This window comes from Falco punctatus, assembly GCF_963210335.1.
Source record: "Falco punctatus genome assembly, chromosome: 3".
Classification (NCBI taxonomy): domain Eukaryota; kingdom Metazoa; phylum Chordata; class Aves; order Falconiformes; family Falconidae; genus Falco; species Falco punctatus.
Window position 1 is genome coordinate 72,340,877 of NC_137582.1, and position 19,067 is coordinate 72,359,943.

The 19,067-nt window shown below is 36.9% G+C and overlaps 1 protein-coding gene across 5 annotated transcripts in view; it reads right to left on the reverse strand.

Moving 5' to 3' along the window:
• GABBR2 (gamma-aminobutyric acid type B receptor subunit 2) overlaps positions 1-19,067 on the reverse strand; it is a 502,330-nt gene that overhangs the window by 53,765 nt on the left and 429,498 nt on the right. For all 5 annotated transcript variants that reach the window (XM_080378574.1, XM_080378573.1, XM_080378575.1 and 2 more), the window contains one exon: positions 2,669-2,779. In XM_080378574.1, the coding sequence (XP_080234700.1) occupies positions 2,669-2,779 (111 nt within the window). The remainder of the gene's footprint in view (positions 1-2,668; positions 2,780-19,067) is intronic.

A 19,067-nucleotide genomic window follows, 5' to 3' on the forward strand; every position in this document is an offset into this window, starting at 1 on the left:
CAATTATTTACGTGATTCCAAAGAGTATCTTCTTTTTCATATGTAGTGATTTGTGTGATAAAAGGGCACTGGAGTAATAAAAAGTGTATATTTCACTGGCAGTTATGAAACACTGTGTGCCTGAAATAAGTACAGTGAGTAATGCTAAATGGCATTTGCAAACTTCAACACTCACATATCGTGTAGGAAACAGTCCAACATACATGCCAACAAACCAGTCTAGGGCAAAGGACTAGTGAGAACCAATGCAGTTTGGTTACTGCCCAGCACAACTCAATCTTGAAAGAAATGTCAAAGAAAATTATCTGATAATGTATTTTTAAAATATACAATGTTATTTTCCCTCTTTAATTTTTAATTTGAAACATTATTGAAGTTATTTTTGCAAAAAAAATCACCACCATTTCAGTCTCACAAATCACCACTATTTGTTGGAGTCTCACTATTTTTAAAGGAATTTTAATTTGATTTGTTCATTTCCACTGCTGTGAGTGAAGCAAACGTATTTACTTGTTTACTTTTCAAACAGAACCATGGAGAAAAATGTCTTAAGTACTTTTATGAGGAACACTGGTAAATTCTACCTGGAGGAACACCAAATGAACTGTTCAAAATTTCTATACAAGGCGACTGGAAAGTAACAAAAGTATGGAAAACATTGTTCCTTTTAGCAAATTATCTAGGAAAAATCTTGTAAATTTAAATATGCAAAGTGAAAACTACTCTCCCAGGTGAAAAGCAGGAATTTATTGACAGATATGTCAAAGCAGTAATAAAGTAATATACTAGAGAAGAGATGAAAAGTTAAGAACTTCATCCCTAAAGATAATTAAATGACCTAAGAGATACAATCCATCACCACACAACGTAATTACTGCAATACAGTTAAACACCTTGTCAGCAACTGGGTACTAAAGCTATGCTTTCTAGTTTAGCTGTACCTTTTTGGAAGATTTGGCTTCAAAGATACAAAATCAGAAACTGGCACTTTGCAGATTAGGAAGAATCAAACAAAGAAATGTGAATAGGAATTTCAGAAGCTCCCAGCTCCACACAGGGACTTGCAGACGGGCCCTGCAGATGGGTGCAGGGTCTCTGACAGCCTGAAGGAGCCCTTGTTCCCTTTCATTTGCAGAAATGTTTTTTGAGCTGGACTAGTTCACGGGTGTGTAAAGAAGCTCCACATATAAGGTACTGGTAAGTTTTGGGTGGTGTGCTGTGTTTTTGCACAAAGTATGATGTTTTACGCCAATGGACAGTTAGATTTTACTGTCAAACTGTGGCCTCAAAGCTGGTCAATGTCAGAACACCTAATTTCTGGCAACCTTGCCTTCAAAACACAAATGCCTCAATACTGTGTTACATGCTGAGGTTACTCTGAATCCAGAGCTACTCAGATAGTGCTGAGATGTGGAATCTCTCCTAACCACTAATCACTTTGTGGGATCAAGTATGTCCTAGCTCTTGATTTCACAGCCTGCTTGGACATTCTCTGAAAAATAAGCATCTACACCCAAAGCTGATTTTTTTTTCTTTATTTTTTTTTTTAAATGGGAAGTTGGGAAGACTTCTTTTCAGCTAGTAGCTCCAGGATCAGAGCTCTCATCTGGTAACCGGAGGCACTTGGTTCTAGTGCCTTCTCTGCCTGAAGGCACTCCACAGCAGATCAGTCTATCACAAAGCTATTGTTTCGCATTAAAAGGAAAAGCTCTCATCCCTTCCTGTTGAACTTCATATTTCATATTTAAAGATCTTTCAGCCTGAAAAAAGCAGCATGAAAAGCAGCAGGACTCTGCAGCCCAGCGGAGCAGCCATTCGCTGTGGAGAGGGAAGGCTCCGGCCACCAGCAGCTCCCTCTCCGCAGCTTCCCCCAGGGCAGCAGCACTGACCAGGCCAAGTGGAAGCAGCTGACCCAGTCTTTCACGGGTGTCCTAACGAACGGGCATGCTACAAATACACAGAACAGATTGAACCCTTCGGGCAGCGTAAACTAATGTTTATCTAGGTTTAGGATCCAGATGGGGCTCTGTTCAGATAGCTGTTCAGCTGGTCAGTGCTGTCAAAACCAGATGTTTTTAGAGCCTTCAGGCTTAGGAGATTTAATCACTAATAGTCACCTTTACAGGTTGTTTTGTTTGTGGTTTTTTGTTTTTTTAAACTATGAGGATTCAGGATTCCTGGTTCCTGAGATCCATTTCAGTAAGTAAACCTTTTTGTGGAGATGGACCTCAGTGACAAAAGGGTTATTTTGATTCAGACTGAATCAATCATGTGTCTCCTGCAGCTTTTCCTGAAGGACATCTGCAACTCAGAGGCAAACATCTAGAATAACCTAGTCCTACCTTTTTGGAGAATCCAAAGGAATTGAGATTATTTGGGTTCTTTATTTATAAAGTTGTCTCATTCACAGACCCATCTTTTCACTATTGAATTCCTTGGTTTGTGGTATATCTATAGTATTCAGCTTAAGGGCAATTAATGTCTTAATTATTTTAGGTATGCTTATATCCATATATTACCACCTAATGAACTTCAAAGCAGGTCCAATTATAAAAGGTGTATTCAAGGAAGTTTGAACTCACTCCCAGCCATCAGAAAAACAAATATAATTTGGTTCATGCCTATCAGCAGTTTGAAGTCAGTGTTGTGCAGAACAAGCTATGCTTACCATCAGCAGCCCTTTATAGGCGTAGACAATCCCAAGCCAAATTGTCATGTGAGTGTTTTCGCAGTGCTCCAAGATCGGTCGGATGGAGATATCTCTGCCTGCAGGGTCCGGCTGCAAAAATGAAAGGTGAAATATTTGGATTCAAATTTCATTTATATTCACACCTCAGAGGTACTTAAACATATTCTTAGTAGATGGAGGATGTGTAGAATACAGAGTGGAAAACTTTAAAGCAACTTGTGACGATGCAGACCCATGCACCTGCAAAGGAATACAGTGAAAAGTAAAGATCTGAGGAAACAACTGCATGATAGCTACCACCAGATGAGCTCACCTCTACTGCAAACCAGAAAGAAAATGTCTGAAGTCACTCTGTCTTTAACAGTGTCAGTCACACTTATCAGCTCTAAGACACCTAATTTTTCTACAAGGTAAACAGCTTGAATGCATAGGCATGAAAATAAATGTACTTAAAGCCACCCTTTCACCTGCGGTTCTCGTGTCACTGGCAAATGGCTGATAAACAATGTATGAAGCACTGCTGTGTTTCAGGTCTTTTTTCATTGATAACCATGAGCTAAATCAAAGACCATTCACTATGGAAACTACAGCAGTAGCTTAGAAGAAAGTATAAATCATCAAAAATCTGGAAAAAACGTCCTTTACAGCAAGTGAACGTATATGCAAAATTTAATGCCACTGGAAGCTTTGCAGCTTTCAATTTATTTTGAAAAGGAGACTGCATAAAAGTGAAGAATCAAGAGTACTTTTAGACTATTGGGACTGTTTGTATGAGGGAGAAGTTGTAATTACAACAGAGAAACCTGGAAGAATCACACACACCCCCCCTCTCACCTCTTTCTTTTTTTTAAACAGGGAAAAACAGTCGACATGAAGAGCAAACAGGTACTAGCGACTATGCGTTCTACAACTAGAACACAATTAGGGTCAAACTGCTTTTTAATGGTGTACATTGTATAAGAACACAAGGTGCTTCTCATATGGGATTCTAAGAGATCCTGTTTTAGTTAGATACCACAGAATACTCCTGTTGGCTGCTCTGAGCTGTGTGTACCTACAGTCTGTTTTGCTTTATAGAAAGCACTGAAATACTAAAAGCTGTTTTTCCTTTCTACTTTGAAACACTGGATCTGAACTTCAACTAAACTAAGATCAAACCAGACATAATTTTCTGTATCTGGTTGTCCCAGTGGGCTTTCAAATTTCCCTTTTTGATGAATAACACATGTGAAATACCTCATGCAGAAGTATAATGATTATTATATGGAATATAGAAAAATTCCATTTTCATCAACTGAAACATAGAATTGTATGTGGAAGGACTTCAGAGAGGTCTGAATAATTTCCTAAAGCTTATTCTTGCTGCCCCTGATGCTGGTATGAATTTTGCTATGGATTTCAGTGGTCACAGCATTAATCTGCAGCTCAGTTTCTTCCATCAGTCTTTTTGTATGTCAGGCATTGCCCCTGACCTCATGCACTGTAAAAAAATAATGTAACAAATAAGGAGGTAGACACAGTGGGGGGAAAAAACAAACAACGTTGTGCTATGCACTGCACAGTCAAAGGATTCACAATTCTCTTTGCAAATTGTGCAATAGGCAAGGCACTAACATTTAAAACCTTTTCCTATCATGGACTTCTGTAGAAACCCTGAACAGGAGAAAAAATAACTTTGAAGGAAGGTATCCTAAAATAAAATAAGATAAACACCAAGAAGGTGATACTAACTTTCCCAGAGAGCTTATGACTCCACCCTAACGGTTGCTAATGGCAAGCAAACAACCATTAGCTGAAGAATTGAAATGACTGCAAACATGAAGTGGCATCACAACATCTAAGGTGCTACAAATGTTTGTCTGGGGACCAGTTGAAATATCTCTTTGTTCCCCATCAATGACAAAAGCCCAATGATAAAATTTAGGTGCACTGAAGGGAAAGTACCCTTTCATGTCAAAGTTACAACTTGCTATGTTCAACATCATTTTTGACTGGTATGAAGTGAAGTTCACATGGCAAATCATTCAAATACAGCTCTGAATGTTTAACTGATGTGTGAACAGGACTGTACTACAGAGACATTTTTTCTGAAATTCCAAACTACACCTAAGCTTGCTATATTATTTTTTTTTCCATCTTTGAGTTACAGTATGCTAACAGTTGCATCCCTTATGGAATTATGGAAGCTACATCGAGTATAAACTTGTCATCATCAGAATGTCTTTTTTTTTTGGCCTTCCCCCCCCCCCCCCCCCCCCCCTTCACACTGGGGAGTCAGCACAGGACTCTGTTTCTCCAGCTCTACATCCTTCCTGCCATGTATTCCATCTATTTCGGTTTCATACTTCTGTGAAACAAGAAAGTTCATAAAATATGTAGACTTCCACCTGGTGCAATGGACAATTCCTTATTTTGAAGAATATTACTGAAATGAGAACTCCTATTTGGTCAGTGGCAGATTATATTTTTATTTTCACTATGTGGCTATTCTCTAATGAAAATTTGCTTCAAAATTCAAAAGCATATGTCCATTCATTTCTCAAAACTGAGACACCCAGGCAGAAAAATGACAAAATGGAAAACATAACTTGTTTTCAAATACTGTTAAACAGAAAGAAGTTGCATCATTTCCTTTGTAATGAAGTTTGTCAGATTTTATAAGGCAATGATAGTTTTAAAATTATGTTAATTAAATAAAACTGTGTATTCAGATTCTCTATGTGAGATAAGGAAATCTTGTGACTTGCTCTAGGGGGAGTAGGAAAAGAGAGAATACTGATTGCAGCATCAGCAAAAGTGTACATGGGGCAGTACTTCTTTCAAAGCACTTTCCAGATCTGCAAGGTAGTAGTATTTTAAAGAAAAATTTGCTGAGGTCTTGTGTGTGTGGAGTTAAGTGTAGCAGGTAGCAGTAATTTTACAGTGAACTGATTTTGCTGATTACTTATTGCTACTGCAAAATTACATTCCTGTTTTTTAATTTGCCATTCTGTTTCTTCACTGGTTTTGCATGAATTAACTAATCATAGCAAAAAGCTGGGTTAAAAAAACATATGATATTTTCTGATGTCAAAAGAATTTTTAAAAACTCTACAATTACAGCTGAATGGAGCACTTCACTGACCTCTCTAATCATCCACCATTTGTGCACTTTGTTACTGCTTTAGAGAGGATGACAACATAAATGCTACCAGTGATTATATATGTACTGGAAATTTGCCCTTTCCTTTTATAGAAAACAATCTAAATGTCCTTCAGATGTCATTCTCAAAAGCCTGAAGACCTCCTGTCTTGTGAATAGGCTGAAGCTTTCCTACCTCTTTTGAAATCTAATAAGGTTTCTGACATTGACCTCAATTTCTGGAGTGTTTTCAGCAGCTGAACATAAACAGTTTAATCTGTTCACTTCATCCAAGAGTTGTGTATCATCACTGGCAAAATGCTTGTTTTACATGAGATCTGCTAGGTCTAGAAAGCAACCCAAATTAGTAAACAGATTACCTACAGAATGTTTATATCCCCTCTCTGGGCACGTTCAAATTATTATTAGTCAACTCTGTGGTTTTGTTGCCTTATCATTTTCTCTGCTGGTGGGCATTTCAGTCTGCTGGTGGGCTGGCAGATCCTTGTCGTAATAGGTGAGCGATGGCTTAGGTGGTACTGCCAGAAGGAGGAGTGAGGCTTAAAACCACATGGAAACACCACAGGGAAATTTGCAGGAGGGACTCTGGCAGGAGCAATGATAAGACTGCTGAGTGCCTCCTCTGTTCCTACACCTCTACTGAATAACTGAGCAGCAATGAGACTTCTCTTCCCTTCATGTCTCTATGGACTGCAATACAGAACTACAGGCTCAGTTTAAGCTGCTTTCCAGAGTGGCCCATGTTAGGGAAGAAGCAAGGCTGCTTCAAGTGCAAGTGCAGTTTTTGTTGAATAATTATCTCCAATTCCTTTAAGGATCTGGCTCCCCTTCAGTAAACAAATGCATGCAGTGCAATGGACAGCTTTCCTTGTCCCAGGCTAAGGTGTGGGAAGATAGGGCAAACCACCCTGAGGCACCTATGCCTTCTGGGCATGATGTTATTTGACCCATAAAGACAGCTCTTGTCTCCTTTTTTTCATCTGTAAGTACAATTTCTTAGTGTCTATTATACTAGCCAAGATCTCTTAGGAAACGACCAACACACAGTGGGGAGATATTTGTATTATGATTAATGTTTCATTGACTTATTTTGTGTCTTTATTGCCACTTCTTCTCTATAGCTCCACATAGGTCTTAAAAGGAGGATGGGTGTATGTTCCACTAGGCATTTCATCCAGCAGATGTCTGTGAAGAACAGACTGGGCCACTGCGCAGTATCCAAAATCCTTGACCTTCCTAGGCTACTTTTTCTACACGGTCACCTTTCCAGGTCCCATTGCCAGTACAGCAGATGATCCTTATTTATAGAGTTGTGGTGCTGCTGTGCAACACAGCTCACAGGTGGACAATCTCAATAAGCTTTCTAAGAAACTTTGCAGCAGATTTCCAGCGTGACGTTTTGGCATTTCTGCATCTGCAGTTTTACCAGTGAGGAAATCAGAACATTAGGCCTCAGTTTTTTCCAAAGATGGATATGAAACATAAGATAAATAGTTGCAATTTCTGTTTACTAGGCTTAAAATACACTGTAAAGTTCCTATAGTATAGGAAAACATAAGATCATACTCTTCGGACACATTGTTAAAATAGTCTTCGTATACCAACCCACTCTCTGCTTTATCCTCCCTTTAAATGACTTCCATCTAACTGGCATAATGACTGTATACTATTGCTAGTCTGCAGCATGATTTAGACATCTCTGGCATTTTTAATTTGGCACATTTAACGGTGATTCCTTATCTGAAAACGCAGACTTTGCTAAATTAGAAGATCATCTTTCTTTTTAAATACACTTCCCCCCCCCCCCCCCCCCAAGGACAGTTATAGTTAGTTTACACTATATATTCTGTAAGAAATTAAATTTACTGGCATGTTGTAACAGGCCCTCCTCTGTGCTAAACTGCGTATCTGTATGAAAGATGTTCCACAAAAGGATTTAAAGTTTTCAGATGCAGTGTGTTGCAGCCAGGCTCTCAATTACTGATGAAAAGAGAAACAGAAGGATCAGAGGATGTCTACTTTTCAGTTACTTAGTAATTTGAGGGTATTTTTAGAGAAAAACAACTGTGATATAAAAAAGAGCTTTTTGAGGAAATGGATCCCTTTTGTTTTATATATTTTTTACTTTCTGTAGTCACATCTTCCAAAAATGCAAAATAGCAAACACAATACTAAGCTGGGGTAGCTCACTTGGAACGTCTTCCAATTAAAACTTTTTAGAATAAAAACTTGTTTGCCTTTGTTTATATCTGAGCTTAGGTTCAGATACATTATGAATCACATTGTATGTTATATATTAGCTCAGCCAAGTACAAAACTGTTGCTGAATTCTTGCAGTCCAGTGACCAATTTCATTTCTCTTCAAGATTAATAAGGAAGTTTGGTCATTTCTGTAATAGTCTAATGATCCAGGACAGTGATTGATTTAAAGACTTTTTCTTAATGTATTTTTCTTTGATTCAGAGTCATGGGACAATGTGATCATGGAACAGAAAATCAGCTTTTAATAGGGGAATGCAGGATTCTGTTAATAAGAGCAGGCTTTCAACTAAATGACTATCCTTACACCTGGCCCCTTCATGACAAGACAGATGACAAACATGAATCTTCAGACCTCAGGAGAAGGTATGGACGAGGTTCTGAGCAATCACATATATTGCATCCCGTGTGTGTACTTGATGCTCTCTCATGCAGGTCCCAAAGAGAAAATTATTTCAGACTTGAAATTAGATTTGTTTTTTTCAAATTGTTTAAATATTATTAATATTTGTAAGGACAATTACAGTTGACTGTTACAATGACTATTAATACACAACTGCATCAAGATAGCATACTATATCAGTTCTCATTGAACAGAAAAAGTTCTCATAAGGATCTAAAGTTTAAGAATGCTGCTTTTTTTGATTTTTTTTCCATAATCTGAGGTTGAAGACAATTATTTTTTTCATGAAATAGTTACAACTGCTTCAGCTCCTAATCTGTGGATTTACTTACTTTGTACCAGTATAATAGATTAATGCTCCTGGAGCTATTGGAAAGGGAGCTGTTATGTCATTTCTGTAGATAAGGAGGGGTTTTCATGTGAAGGTTAAACAAATGCCTAGGAAATCTGAGAGGAATTAATCTTATTGAGCCATACTTCTTTGAGTTGGAAAAAACATCTTTCTTTCTGATAACTATGATGAATATAAATATCCTCACTCCAGTTTTTATTGCTCAAGAGATTGAAGCAGTTTTCTACAGTAAATTTCTACTTAGAATTTTTAATTTCTAAAATTCTAATTCTAAATTTTAATTAAAAACTAGAAAAGTGTTGGAGAGAACTTTCTTTTAATCTTTTTTTGTTTGGAAAAGTATCAGATTTTGATAAATCTAATGACTTGAACTCACATTTAAAGTTAGGTTTGCAGTTCTTTACAATGTTCCCCTGCAAAGTTACTTAAATCGAAGAGGTGTGATTTTTAGATTGTAATTAACTTTTAAAGCAGTATTTATTTATATTAACTACACAGATTAAAGGTAAATTACTGGCAATTCAAATTCATGCAAAACAAGCATAATAATTTGCTCTGTGTTTTGTGAAAGTTTTAGACAGTTTATCTTAATTTGTAATAGAGATGATTCCAGCCATTTCAGGTATGTTAATGAATGAAGCTTCTAAGGATTGCTCTTGAAACTTCCAATGGTTCCACAGTGGTGATGAGTACTGCAGCAATGCAGTATAGCAATATTATTTCAAATAACCCCACTGCTTAGGCTCAGGTGGGAACTGTGTGGGACAGCAGCCAGCCTTGGGCACAGTATGCATCTTCTTCCCAAACCCTCAACAGGAGGGGCTGTGTGCAAATCCAGAGGAGGATTTGCACAGAGCTGAGGTATGAAGTGTCTTGGAATGCAAGGTTTCTCACGTAGATCTGAATATACACCCCCTGCTCCTGTGAGGTGAATTAAAGGATATTTTTAGGTTATCCACAGTGAATACAGTGTATTTTCTGCTTCATTAATTTTCTTCTTATACTGAAATTAAGCTCCCCACCTCAGCCAAGGGACTAGACTTCAGACATTATCTGGCATCACAAAAACTTCAAAAATTAAACTCTTCCAACAGTTCAGAAGAAATCCTGTTTACATTGTAAATCCTAAAAAATCTTCACTCCTAGTGGTATTTTAGTATACCATATGCATGGGACAGTAATTCTGTAATGGTTGGCTAGCTAGAAGTCATCACACAATGAAATGACATTTGCTGAAATACCAACACATATATCCCTATTTTTTATCTCGTCACTTATTTTTCAATTTGCTTTTCTAAGACATAAAAAAAGATGTACCATATAAACCAAGGAAAAAGTATTATCAAATTTGGGGCCTAAAGGATATTAATGTAGTTATTTTACATCACTCATCTCGCTAGAAATACAGAAGACAAGTCTAAATTTACAAATGGATGGGAGTGAAGAAAGAAAGAGAGAGGAAAAAAAAGAAAACATCAGAGATACACCACTGTAATTCCTACTACCCCAAAACAATAAGGTCTGGAAATACCGTCACAGTGATAGTCACACTAGTCACACCATAATAACTTTAAAACAAATCTACTTTCTAGCTCCCCATCTGGCTCTTGTACAAATAATTCCATAAAGCAGTAAACCAAAAGTAAGTAAATAAGTAAGTACTTAAGTAAGTACTGTAAGTTAGCATGATTTAAAGATGAAGAAACACCAGAAGACCTATTTATATGTTCTTGTATTGTAAATGTGTCCATACACCTGTTCTTAAAGAAAACGTCTCGGCAGCATTATTTGTAACATCACTTTACTTAATGATTTTTATTTTGCTGTTGTGGTGCTTCATTTCTGTTCAAATGAAACTGTCTTTTGAGAGCCAAAATGTTCCCAGTGATTTGGTATTTTTATTATTATCATCCCCTAATCCAAGCAGTTTCATTTATTTGCATTAACATCATATACAAAATAATAGATTAGACTCAGTAAAGAAACCCCTGTGATCCCTGCAAACAAATGCAGACTAGCAGTGAAAGGGAAAATGCAAAATTCTCTTGTATCATGGAGTGTTTCAAACAACTGTGACTAAGTCTTCCCACTCTGCACTCAGTGATCTCTTCAGTAGAAATTTTACACCATGTGATTTCCCCAGTTACATACCTAGGGACTGGATAATGAACTGTTTCTGCATATGTGCACGGAAGCCATGGGACAAGTGTTACAAAGACTTAAGAAAGCATTCTCAGCAGTAGAACGTGTTTTTCTTTGAAGGGAGGGCAAAAGGGCAAGGTATGAAAGAAAAGCAGGTTAAAGGAATGAAGACCTTTGTAGCTACCCAGACGCCCCTGTGCTGCACTGATTCTTCCAGAAATGTGTACTTCTTGGTCTCAGCTTCACAAATTGAGGAAGGATGTTTTCCTCTCCTTTCCTGTGAAGCTGCCCAGAATCGTGGCTGACAAGCTGGACTTGCAGTTTCTTTTAGCTTTTCCTTTCCTAGCTAGATTTCCTGCTATGCAGGAGGCCATGCCAGCCACTTTTCTTGGTGGCTGGAACAATTCTGTACCTCCTTGATTACGGTAATGGAAACAGGCAGCATTAATGTAGAAGTATGGCAAATGCATGAAGAACAGTAAAGCAAAGATGCAGAGGACAGCCATAGACAAACTGTTAGTGCGGCCCCGACAGGAACCAAGGTAGAGACCTTTTCTGTGCATAGTTTGCTAATGGGTTGGCTTTAAGCTGTAAGCAAGGCTGTGACTTATTGTTCTTTCTGTGGAACTTAAGAGCAACAGGATTTAGCTCTGTTCCTCTCAATAAACCAGATTTGCACCCAACAGCTAATGGAAACTATCATCAAACGCTCCTCCCAACAAGAAAAACTCTCAGGTTCTCAATTGTGCCAGCTATTTGGGCCAAGAAAGGCAACAACCTCATCTCTATAACTGCCTTATATTTGCTGTTTAGTGCTATAATTCCTTTGATTTATGGATGTTGACAATATTTATTACTATGCCTATTTGCATTGCAGTGACAACAACAAATGGACACTATCTTCCTGCAGAAAGTGAAAAATCCATTCCCTAAGAGGATTTTAAAGCATACATATGAGATGTGGCAGAAGAGGGAAGCATAAAGTAGCGTTTTATGACATCTTCAGAGGCCAATATCAATGGAGACCACTGTCCCCCTACACAGCCACTGACAAATGAATAGTTTCTGGGCCATGGCAAATAAAAAGGAATACTTCTCAACACGAAGGACATTTTAATTTCCTCACCTATTATTTTTTATATATATATATATATATATACACACATATATTAACCATCCAAAATGGTTAGATGACGGTCCATCAATCCACTACTGGAGGATTTTGCTGCTAGTTTTATGTCTGCACTAAGACAAATTTAGAAACTGTTGTATTAAGTGGAGGTCTTTCCTTTGTTTTCAAAAAAATTAATCAAATATTTAGTTTTTAAATGCTAAGATTAGCTTAATAAGTAGATTCTCATAATTACATCACAATAGTTGCAGCAGAAGCACCTACATCTCCTCCAAAGTATCTCTAGAATTAGGTTATTCAACTTCCCCATCACAAAAGTTGCTGTGATTAAAATAACTCGGTTTCTTGTTGACAGTCAGATGTAAGGTGCATCTTAATATATGGAAGTACATGAAAACGTTTGTCTGTCATAAGCTTTTTGAGTATTTCAATGTTTTTTCTCCCACCTTGCAACACTAGCAATGTCTCAGATATAAACATTTTTACCTAATATCATCCAAAACCTGAATACATGAATGAATAAATAAAGGTCAGGTCAACAGAAATATTTTGATTACTTCAAAAGATTTAATTTGTTTTTTGACCTTTTAAAACTGTTAACCTTACTTGATAGAACCTAACTCCATTTTGAAAAGAAAGGTAATTCTGAATTAAGGGATTTTCTTTAGTTAACAAAGGTCAATAGGAACATTTTAACACTTTTCCACCAAAACTATTCTGCATGGGGAAACTCACTGAGACTCCCTTTTTCTTGCAAGTATATAAATCTTACGACTACTCAATGTTTTCTGAGAAAAATATCTCAATACTTAAGGAATATCATCAGCAATAAGGTTGTAAATCCATGGTCTTGATGGGTTACCTCTGAAGATTCACACTTGATAGTATAATTGATGGTATATTAAAGCAGAGGGACACTAATGAATGAACCACATGGCTTTACAACTTTTACTGGCATAGTAATGCCAGCAAAGCCTATAGACTGGAGATGAGTACAAGGTGACTAACAGTATATAAAGTATGCCTTCATCTTTGGTAGAGTCCTGTTTCAGCTGTGAAAGACATAGCTCTTGGCAAACTAAAAATACTTTTGGAACCTTAAATCAACACCTTTTCTGCCTTAAAGAAGGAATCTGAAATAAGGTTTAGGATTCCATATTTATATTGGCATTACAGTTTAATAACACCATTTTGATAATTGTTTCATCTTCAGCAAAACACAGGATATAGATTTCCTTTTCATTAACTCCAGCTTGAAATAAAACATTTCTTCTAGAAAAAACATTCACTGACCATGAACCTATATAACCCTTGCTGAGTCAATGCAAAAAAATTGGACCTAATTTTGCTCTTCATTTCTAAAAATGAATTTAGTTCAGGTTCCCTTAGTTCCTAATATGTTTTGTCTAGTAAATTGAAAGGCTATGTAATAGAATTTTTTCCCTCTGTTGGTATTTACAGATTTTAGCCGAGTAAACTCTTAATGTAGTCCTTGATAGGCTAAATATTGAGTTCCTGGTGTTTTTCACTATGGACATGTTTTACCTTCTTTAAAAAATCTCATTGCTTTTCACTGAACTGTCATACCAGCAGATCTCCTGAATTCTGCAGAATGGAATGGAGCACACTACGCTTATCATGGTTGCCTGGAGTCATATCCAGGTTTAATAACCACCATAACACCTAAGGTTAAGTTAGACCAAAGTGTATCTGTGAAACCACAAATGCCATAAAGCCTCTCAATTCTCTCTTCTTTATTCTAAATGAATAGAGAAATGTGAAAATAGTTTAAAAGCTATAGAAAACAAAATAGATAACCTTGAAAATTTATTCACTGAGTATTTCTCCTGATAACATAGGAATAGTTGACATACGTAGGAACCAGTAATAGTTGCACTAAGCTACCTTGAAAGTTACATGCCTCCAAAACACAAAAAAGGAGAGCAGTTATGGAGATTTTTGATTTTTCTATTACGTCTTTTTTCTATAAATAGCTATTTCAGTGTTGCCACTTCTGCTGATGTTACTCAGAACAAAGCAGGTAGTCATGGGAATTTTTTGTTTCTCTCAGATCAGTAAAACTTTTATGCAACATTTTTCTTAAATAATTTATCTTCTTTCAGCATCTGTCAGACCAGATTTCATTTAACACAAGTCTACCACACACTTTGTTGCAGGTCCTTTGCTCTGGCATACAACAGAAGAATTTTCAGTTGATAAGAAAGCAAGCCAATGTGAAACAAAACCTAGCAACCATAAAATCTATTTTATATTTCCATAGAATTGTTTTTTAAATTGTTAAGCTTCATATCATAATAGTGGATTTTTTTGGCTTTTGAAGCGTATGTTTGGTATATATGTAGTACAAACAGATAACTGTGAATTCATTCTACCTTGCAATTCCTACATCTTCTTGACATAAGTAGTACATTTGCTTATTTATAAGATTATTCTTCAGTGAATTCTTGTATTAAAATATCTGGGTGACACAAAATGCTTATTTTCAAACTAAAGAATTATAGGAAGCATTGATCTGTAACCATTCTCTGATGTATCTGTAAATATTTTTCTGTAGCTAACTATACAGTGTATCTATAGCTGTGCATTTTTCCTTTTGTCATGTGACCTTTAAGTTGTCTTGGTAGATACAGGTGATCTTCCTTACAAGCATCTTCCAAGTACAGATCTATCAGGCATCATTGTAAAAGCATTGTTCCAGGATCCAGTGTTGGCAGCAAAGCTTGCAATCTTTCCTGGCCTTGAAGAATTCATTGAGGTGGTTATTTCTGAGGTAAAGTGCTTCCGCTGTCCTCTGAATCCATCCACACTTTTTTTTTTTTTTTTTTTTTTAATAGAGTGTACGTAAGGATTTTATCATTCCTCCTATTATATTTTTAGGAATGCTTATTACATAATTTTATTCTAGCGGGTGAGCATATATAATTCTTCTAGAGCTGACATGAAAGCCCTCAAAAACTCCTCAGCACAACCTCTGACAGCTTACATTTGCACCCAAGTTTTCATTTCTGAGAACAAGGCACTGAAAAGAAGCAGCAAGAGGATCAGTGCCTTTGTTCTTCCATACCATTTTTCACTGCTCACTGGAAGACAGGCAGAGGACGAGATAAGCACAGACAGGCAGGCAGTATCAGCACAAAGGCAAGAAAAGCAGCGTGTTTCTGAATGGTGATGGCTGGTGTCAGCTAGGTTTGTCTGACCTGGCATTCACCTCCTCTGCGGCACTCAGCTACACCACTAGCCTGTCACACATTCCAGGACAAACCTCTCCAGTCTGAGCTACCTTCTTACGCTGCCACTGTATCCCCTGTAAGGTAGCAGTGTGACGCGACTGTAGGAGAGGCAGGAGTTGCAATCTTCCAGCACTTTGCACTGGCCTGCGTGCTGCAGTGCTAGAAGGCTTCCTTGGAGCAGGACCAGCCTAAATAGCTGAGTGAGATTAAGCAGCAGCAGTACAGCCCCAGGATATCTTCATTTTGCTGATGTGCTTTGAGAAGCTAACGAAAATGCAGAACGTTCTGCTACAGAGTTCCTAGTTGATGTTCCCCTAAATAAACCCACACCGAGGATCTCTGGAGCAGTTATGGAAAGAACCAAATGATCCAACCTGGCAAGGTTAGACAACTTAGCTCCTCTGCTGGAAGAAGCTTTCCTTACCAGTGAGAAACTGAAGCTTGAGCTTGTGTTCACAGCTCAGCTGAGGCTTGAAAAAGTGTCAGTGGTGACAATTCTTGATCACTTGATTCTCTATACAGCAGAACAGACTTTGAGTAAATTAATCGGAAGATGAAATAAAGAGTCTCACAAGTACATCAAGGATAGAAATAAACCTTGGAAGAAATGCTGAGATCTTATGGAACAAGGAAAATACTAAAAACTTAAGACAACTGAAACATCAGACCATTTTGTTTCAAGAAGACTGTGGGGAAGAAAAGAAATAGTGGTGAAAATATTCCCTTTTGCCTGCCAAACTAAGAAGGAAGGAAGGAAGGCGAGAGCTACAGTGGAAAGTGGCCAGGTTCACATGCTCCCACTAAACATATCTATATATATGTGTGTGTGTGTGTGTGTATATACATAAAGCATCTCCTGCCACTGTGACAGCTAGTGGGGTATGAACTGACTCAGCACCAATTCCATACACGGTCCCCCAGTTAACATATTAAAAAAAAACTATTTCCGTAACCTGATCAGTATTAAAAAAATAATTTTATCTTTTCATTAACCTTTAAAAAAGTGATTTTTCATTTTGAAATGTGTTTGTGTAAATAAGTGTGTATTTCCATGGCAACAAGGCCTGATGTTCCCACAATCACCTTGACATTAATTTATGAATACATCAGGCATTCAATACAAAAAATTAAACAATAGCAATTATTGGTTAGAAATGGAAAACTGCTTTCTTTGAAGGTAGTTGAAGGCTATGAAATTCACCTCTATACAAATCAGAAACTCTATTATTATTTTAGAAACAGGAACTCCTATCGAGGCAAAATGTAAGTGCAGTGTTTTGATCTTGACTTAACAAAGGCAGTGTCTATTAGCTTGAAAAACCTCCATCTAATGTTCCCACCCAGGGAAGAATGGACAGGGAAAGAAATATGACAGTTACTCATACACTTATGAACAAAAAAGTGTATCCACCACTGAGCAGTGCTAGGATATCATGAATGGAATGAAAAAATGCAAAATTTGAGTGGATCATGTTTTAGCTAAACTGCTAAAACTCCAAGATTTATATATTAGGGTGAATAAGTGACATGGTTTGCTGGCATACAGTTTAGGGATTAGAACATCTATTGTTAATGAAAAATTTTAAAAGCACCACCAAAATACAGTTGTTTTGAAGCACTTGTACTATTATTTTCAGGGAAAAAAACCAACAAACTCTTTAAGTTTCAGAATATTGGAGTTTTCATGTTTTTACTTGAACTTTTTACCAGTTTCAAGTTACATGAACCAATTTCTTACAGTTTATGATAGCCTTCCTCAATTAAATAGTACCATATTCCACAAATAATTCTCGCTATAGTAATTAAGACAACATGTGAAATAAAGTATAAGGAAAAATTAACAAGAAAATCTGAATCTAGTGCTTCAAAAGCAGTTAGTTCACATTACCTAATTTGCACATTAAATAGTACTTTAGTGCTGTAGGAGCAAACTGTCACAATCTGGCCCTATGCATTTAAATTTTTATGGAGGCATATTAAGTTCTTATTGTTCTTTAAATACTTTTTTTCCCCCCCAAAGAAATAAAGTCTGCTAATTACAACTAAATAAAAGGTTTTAATTTTCAATGTAGTATATTTAAATACACTGCTCTCAAGTACTGTTCCAAAAATAATAGTCACAGTATGCAATTTGGATTGAATCAAGCAACCATGAATCTAAACGTCGAGATATACATTATTCTCATGTGAATTAAACCAAACCTGAGGACCAGTGTCTCTTGTGACAAGCAATAACAGCTTCCTCCAATATTCTCTAATCTATATTAGCTGTGTAAATATGTTCTTTTTAATTACAAAGTATATTCTTATAATGCAGATTTTATCATTTAATTTCTATTAACAACATATTTTCACAAATATGACTCCTGATTCTCTCTTTAATATGCTCTATGTTTGCCAAAATAGTCTCAAAGGAATCCAGTAATGTTTAACTTTATGGTTAAAATCATTTGCCGATGCCACAGGTTACGAAGACACAGCATGTAGCTTACAGACCGAAGTCAAATCCACTGTGTACAGTTTGTTGTTTCCAGAATTTATTTTTTTTTTTGCTAGAATATTTTGCTTGGTGGAGAATTAATAGAAATATATACCTGAAATTCCCTGATCAAACACCTGCCTATATGGACATAGCAGTATCTTTCCTGGCATCTCCTGGAACAGGATGTGGGGTTATCTACACATGTGAATGGCTATCTTCAACCCTTAGCATTCCAGCATTATCTGAATGAAACAATAAAAATAGAAATAATAAATACACAGATGAAGGACATGACTGAATATAGTTTCTTAACTTCATCATGCCACTTATTAACAAATGATGAACACTCTCAGTTGTACAGAATAGTGTTTTAAATGGCTTTAAAAGACAGGCAGGTGCAGGCTGTGTTAGCAGAGGAATTAATTTTGTGCATATGGACAGTGGCAAACAAACAAGATATGATGTTATTAAAGCTATCCATTAATGTGACTGTCCACCAGGGCTAATGTCCATTTACTAAAGGGTGCAAGAGGGCGTATTTTTCTAGCTCTGCAGATAAGTGGAATTAAGACTATATTATGATTTTGGATCCAGTGGCTGTATCTAAAAATCAATTGCTGTAGTTGTTTATTCTTGTCAACCATCTGCCAGGGTAGGGAGAATGCCTAATCCAAGCATAATATACCTTCCCTAAAGTGAATGGGAATCTTATTTTTCATTTTAGTGTAGTCAGGATTATGCCTGTGATCTTTTCCGTTTTTCAAGCTTGACAGGTTCCTACAACTGCAACTACTTTGAATCACCATCTGTATCACTTCCTGGGCTGGACATACCTATTCAGAGAAAGTCCTGTGGTCTGAGTACCCATCAGTGGATGGAGCACATCAGGCACGCCTTTGGAGCACACCTGGTTTAGTTTCACTGAAAAGGACACCAGTTCTTGTCTTCATATCTAAGAACTACTCCAGAAGTGCATTCCCAAATCAAAATGGTGATGCAGACAGACATGAAATTCCTTGGGGAGGGAAGCTACTTCATAACATAAGTCAAGACTTAGATTAAACTGAATAACTCGCTTGTTCAAATGTACACGTGTGTATTTGTGTCTATAGTTTCATATGACGTTTCTCTGATATGGATTTTTTTTTTTTTAAAGAGGAAATTGACGTTTAAGAAGCTGCAAGCTGAAGATTCAGTTTCTCTTTGAATTTGCAT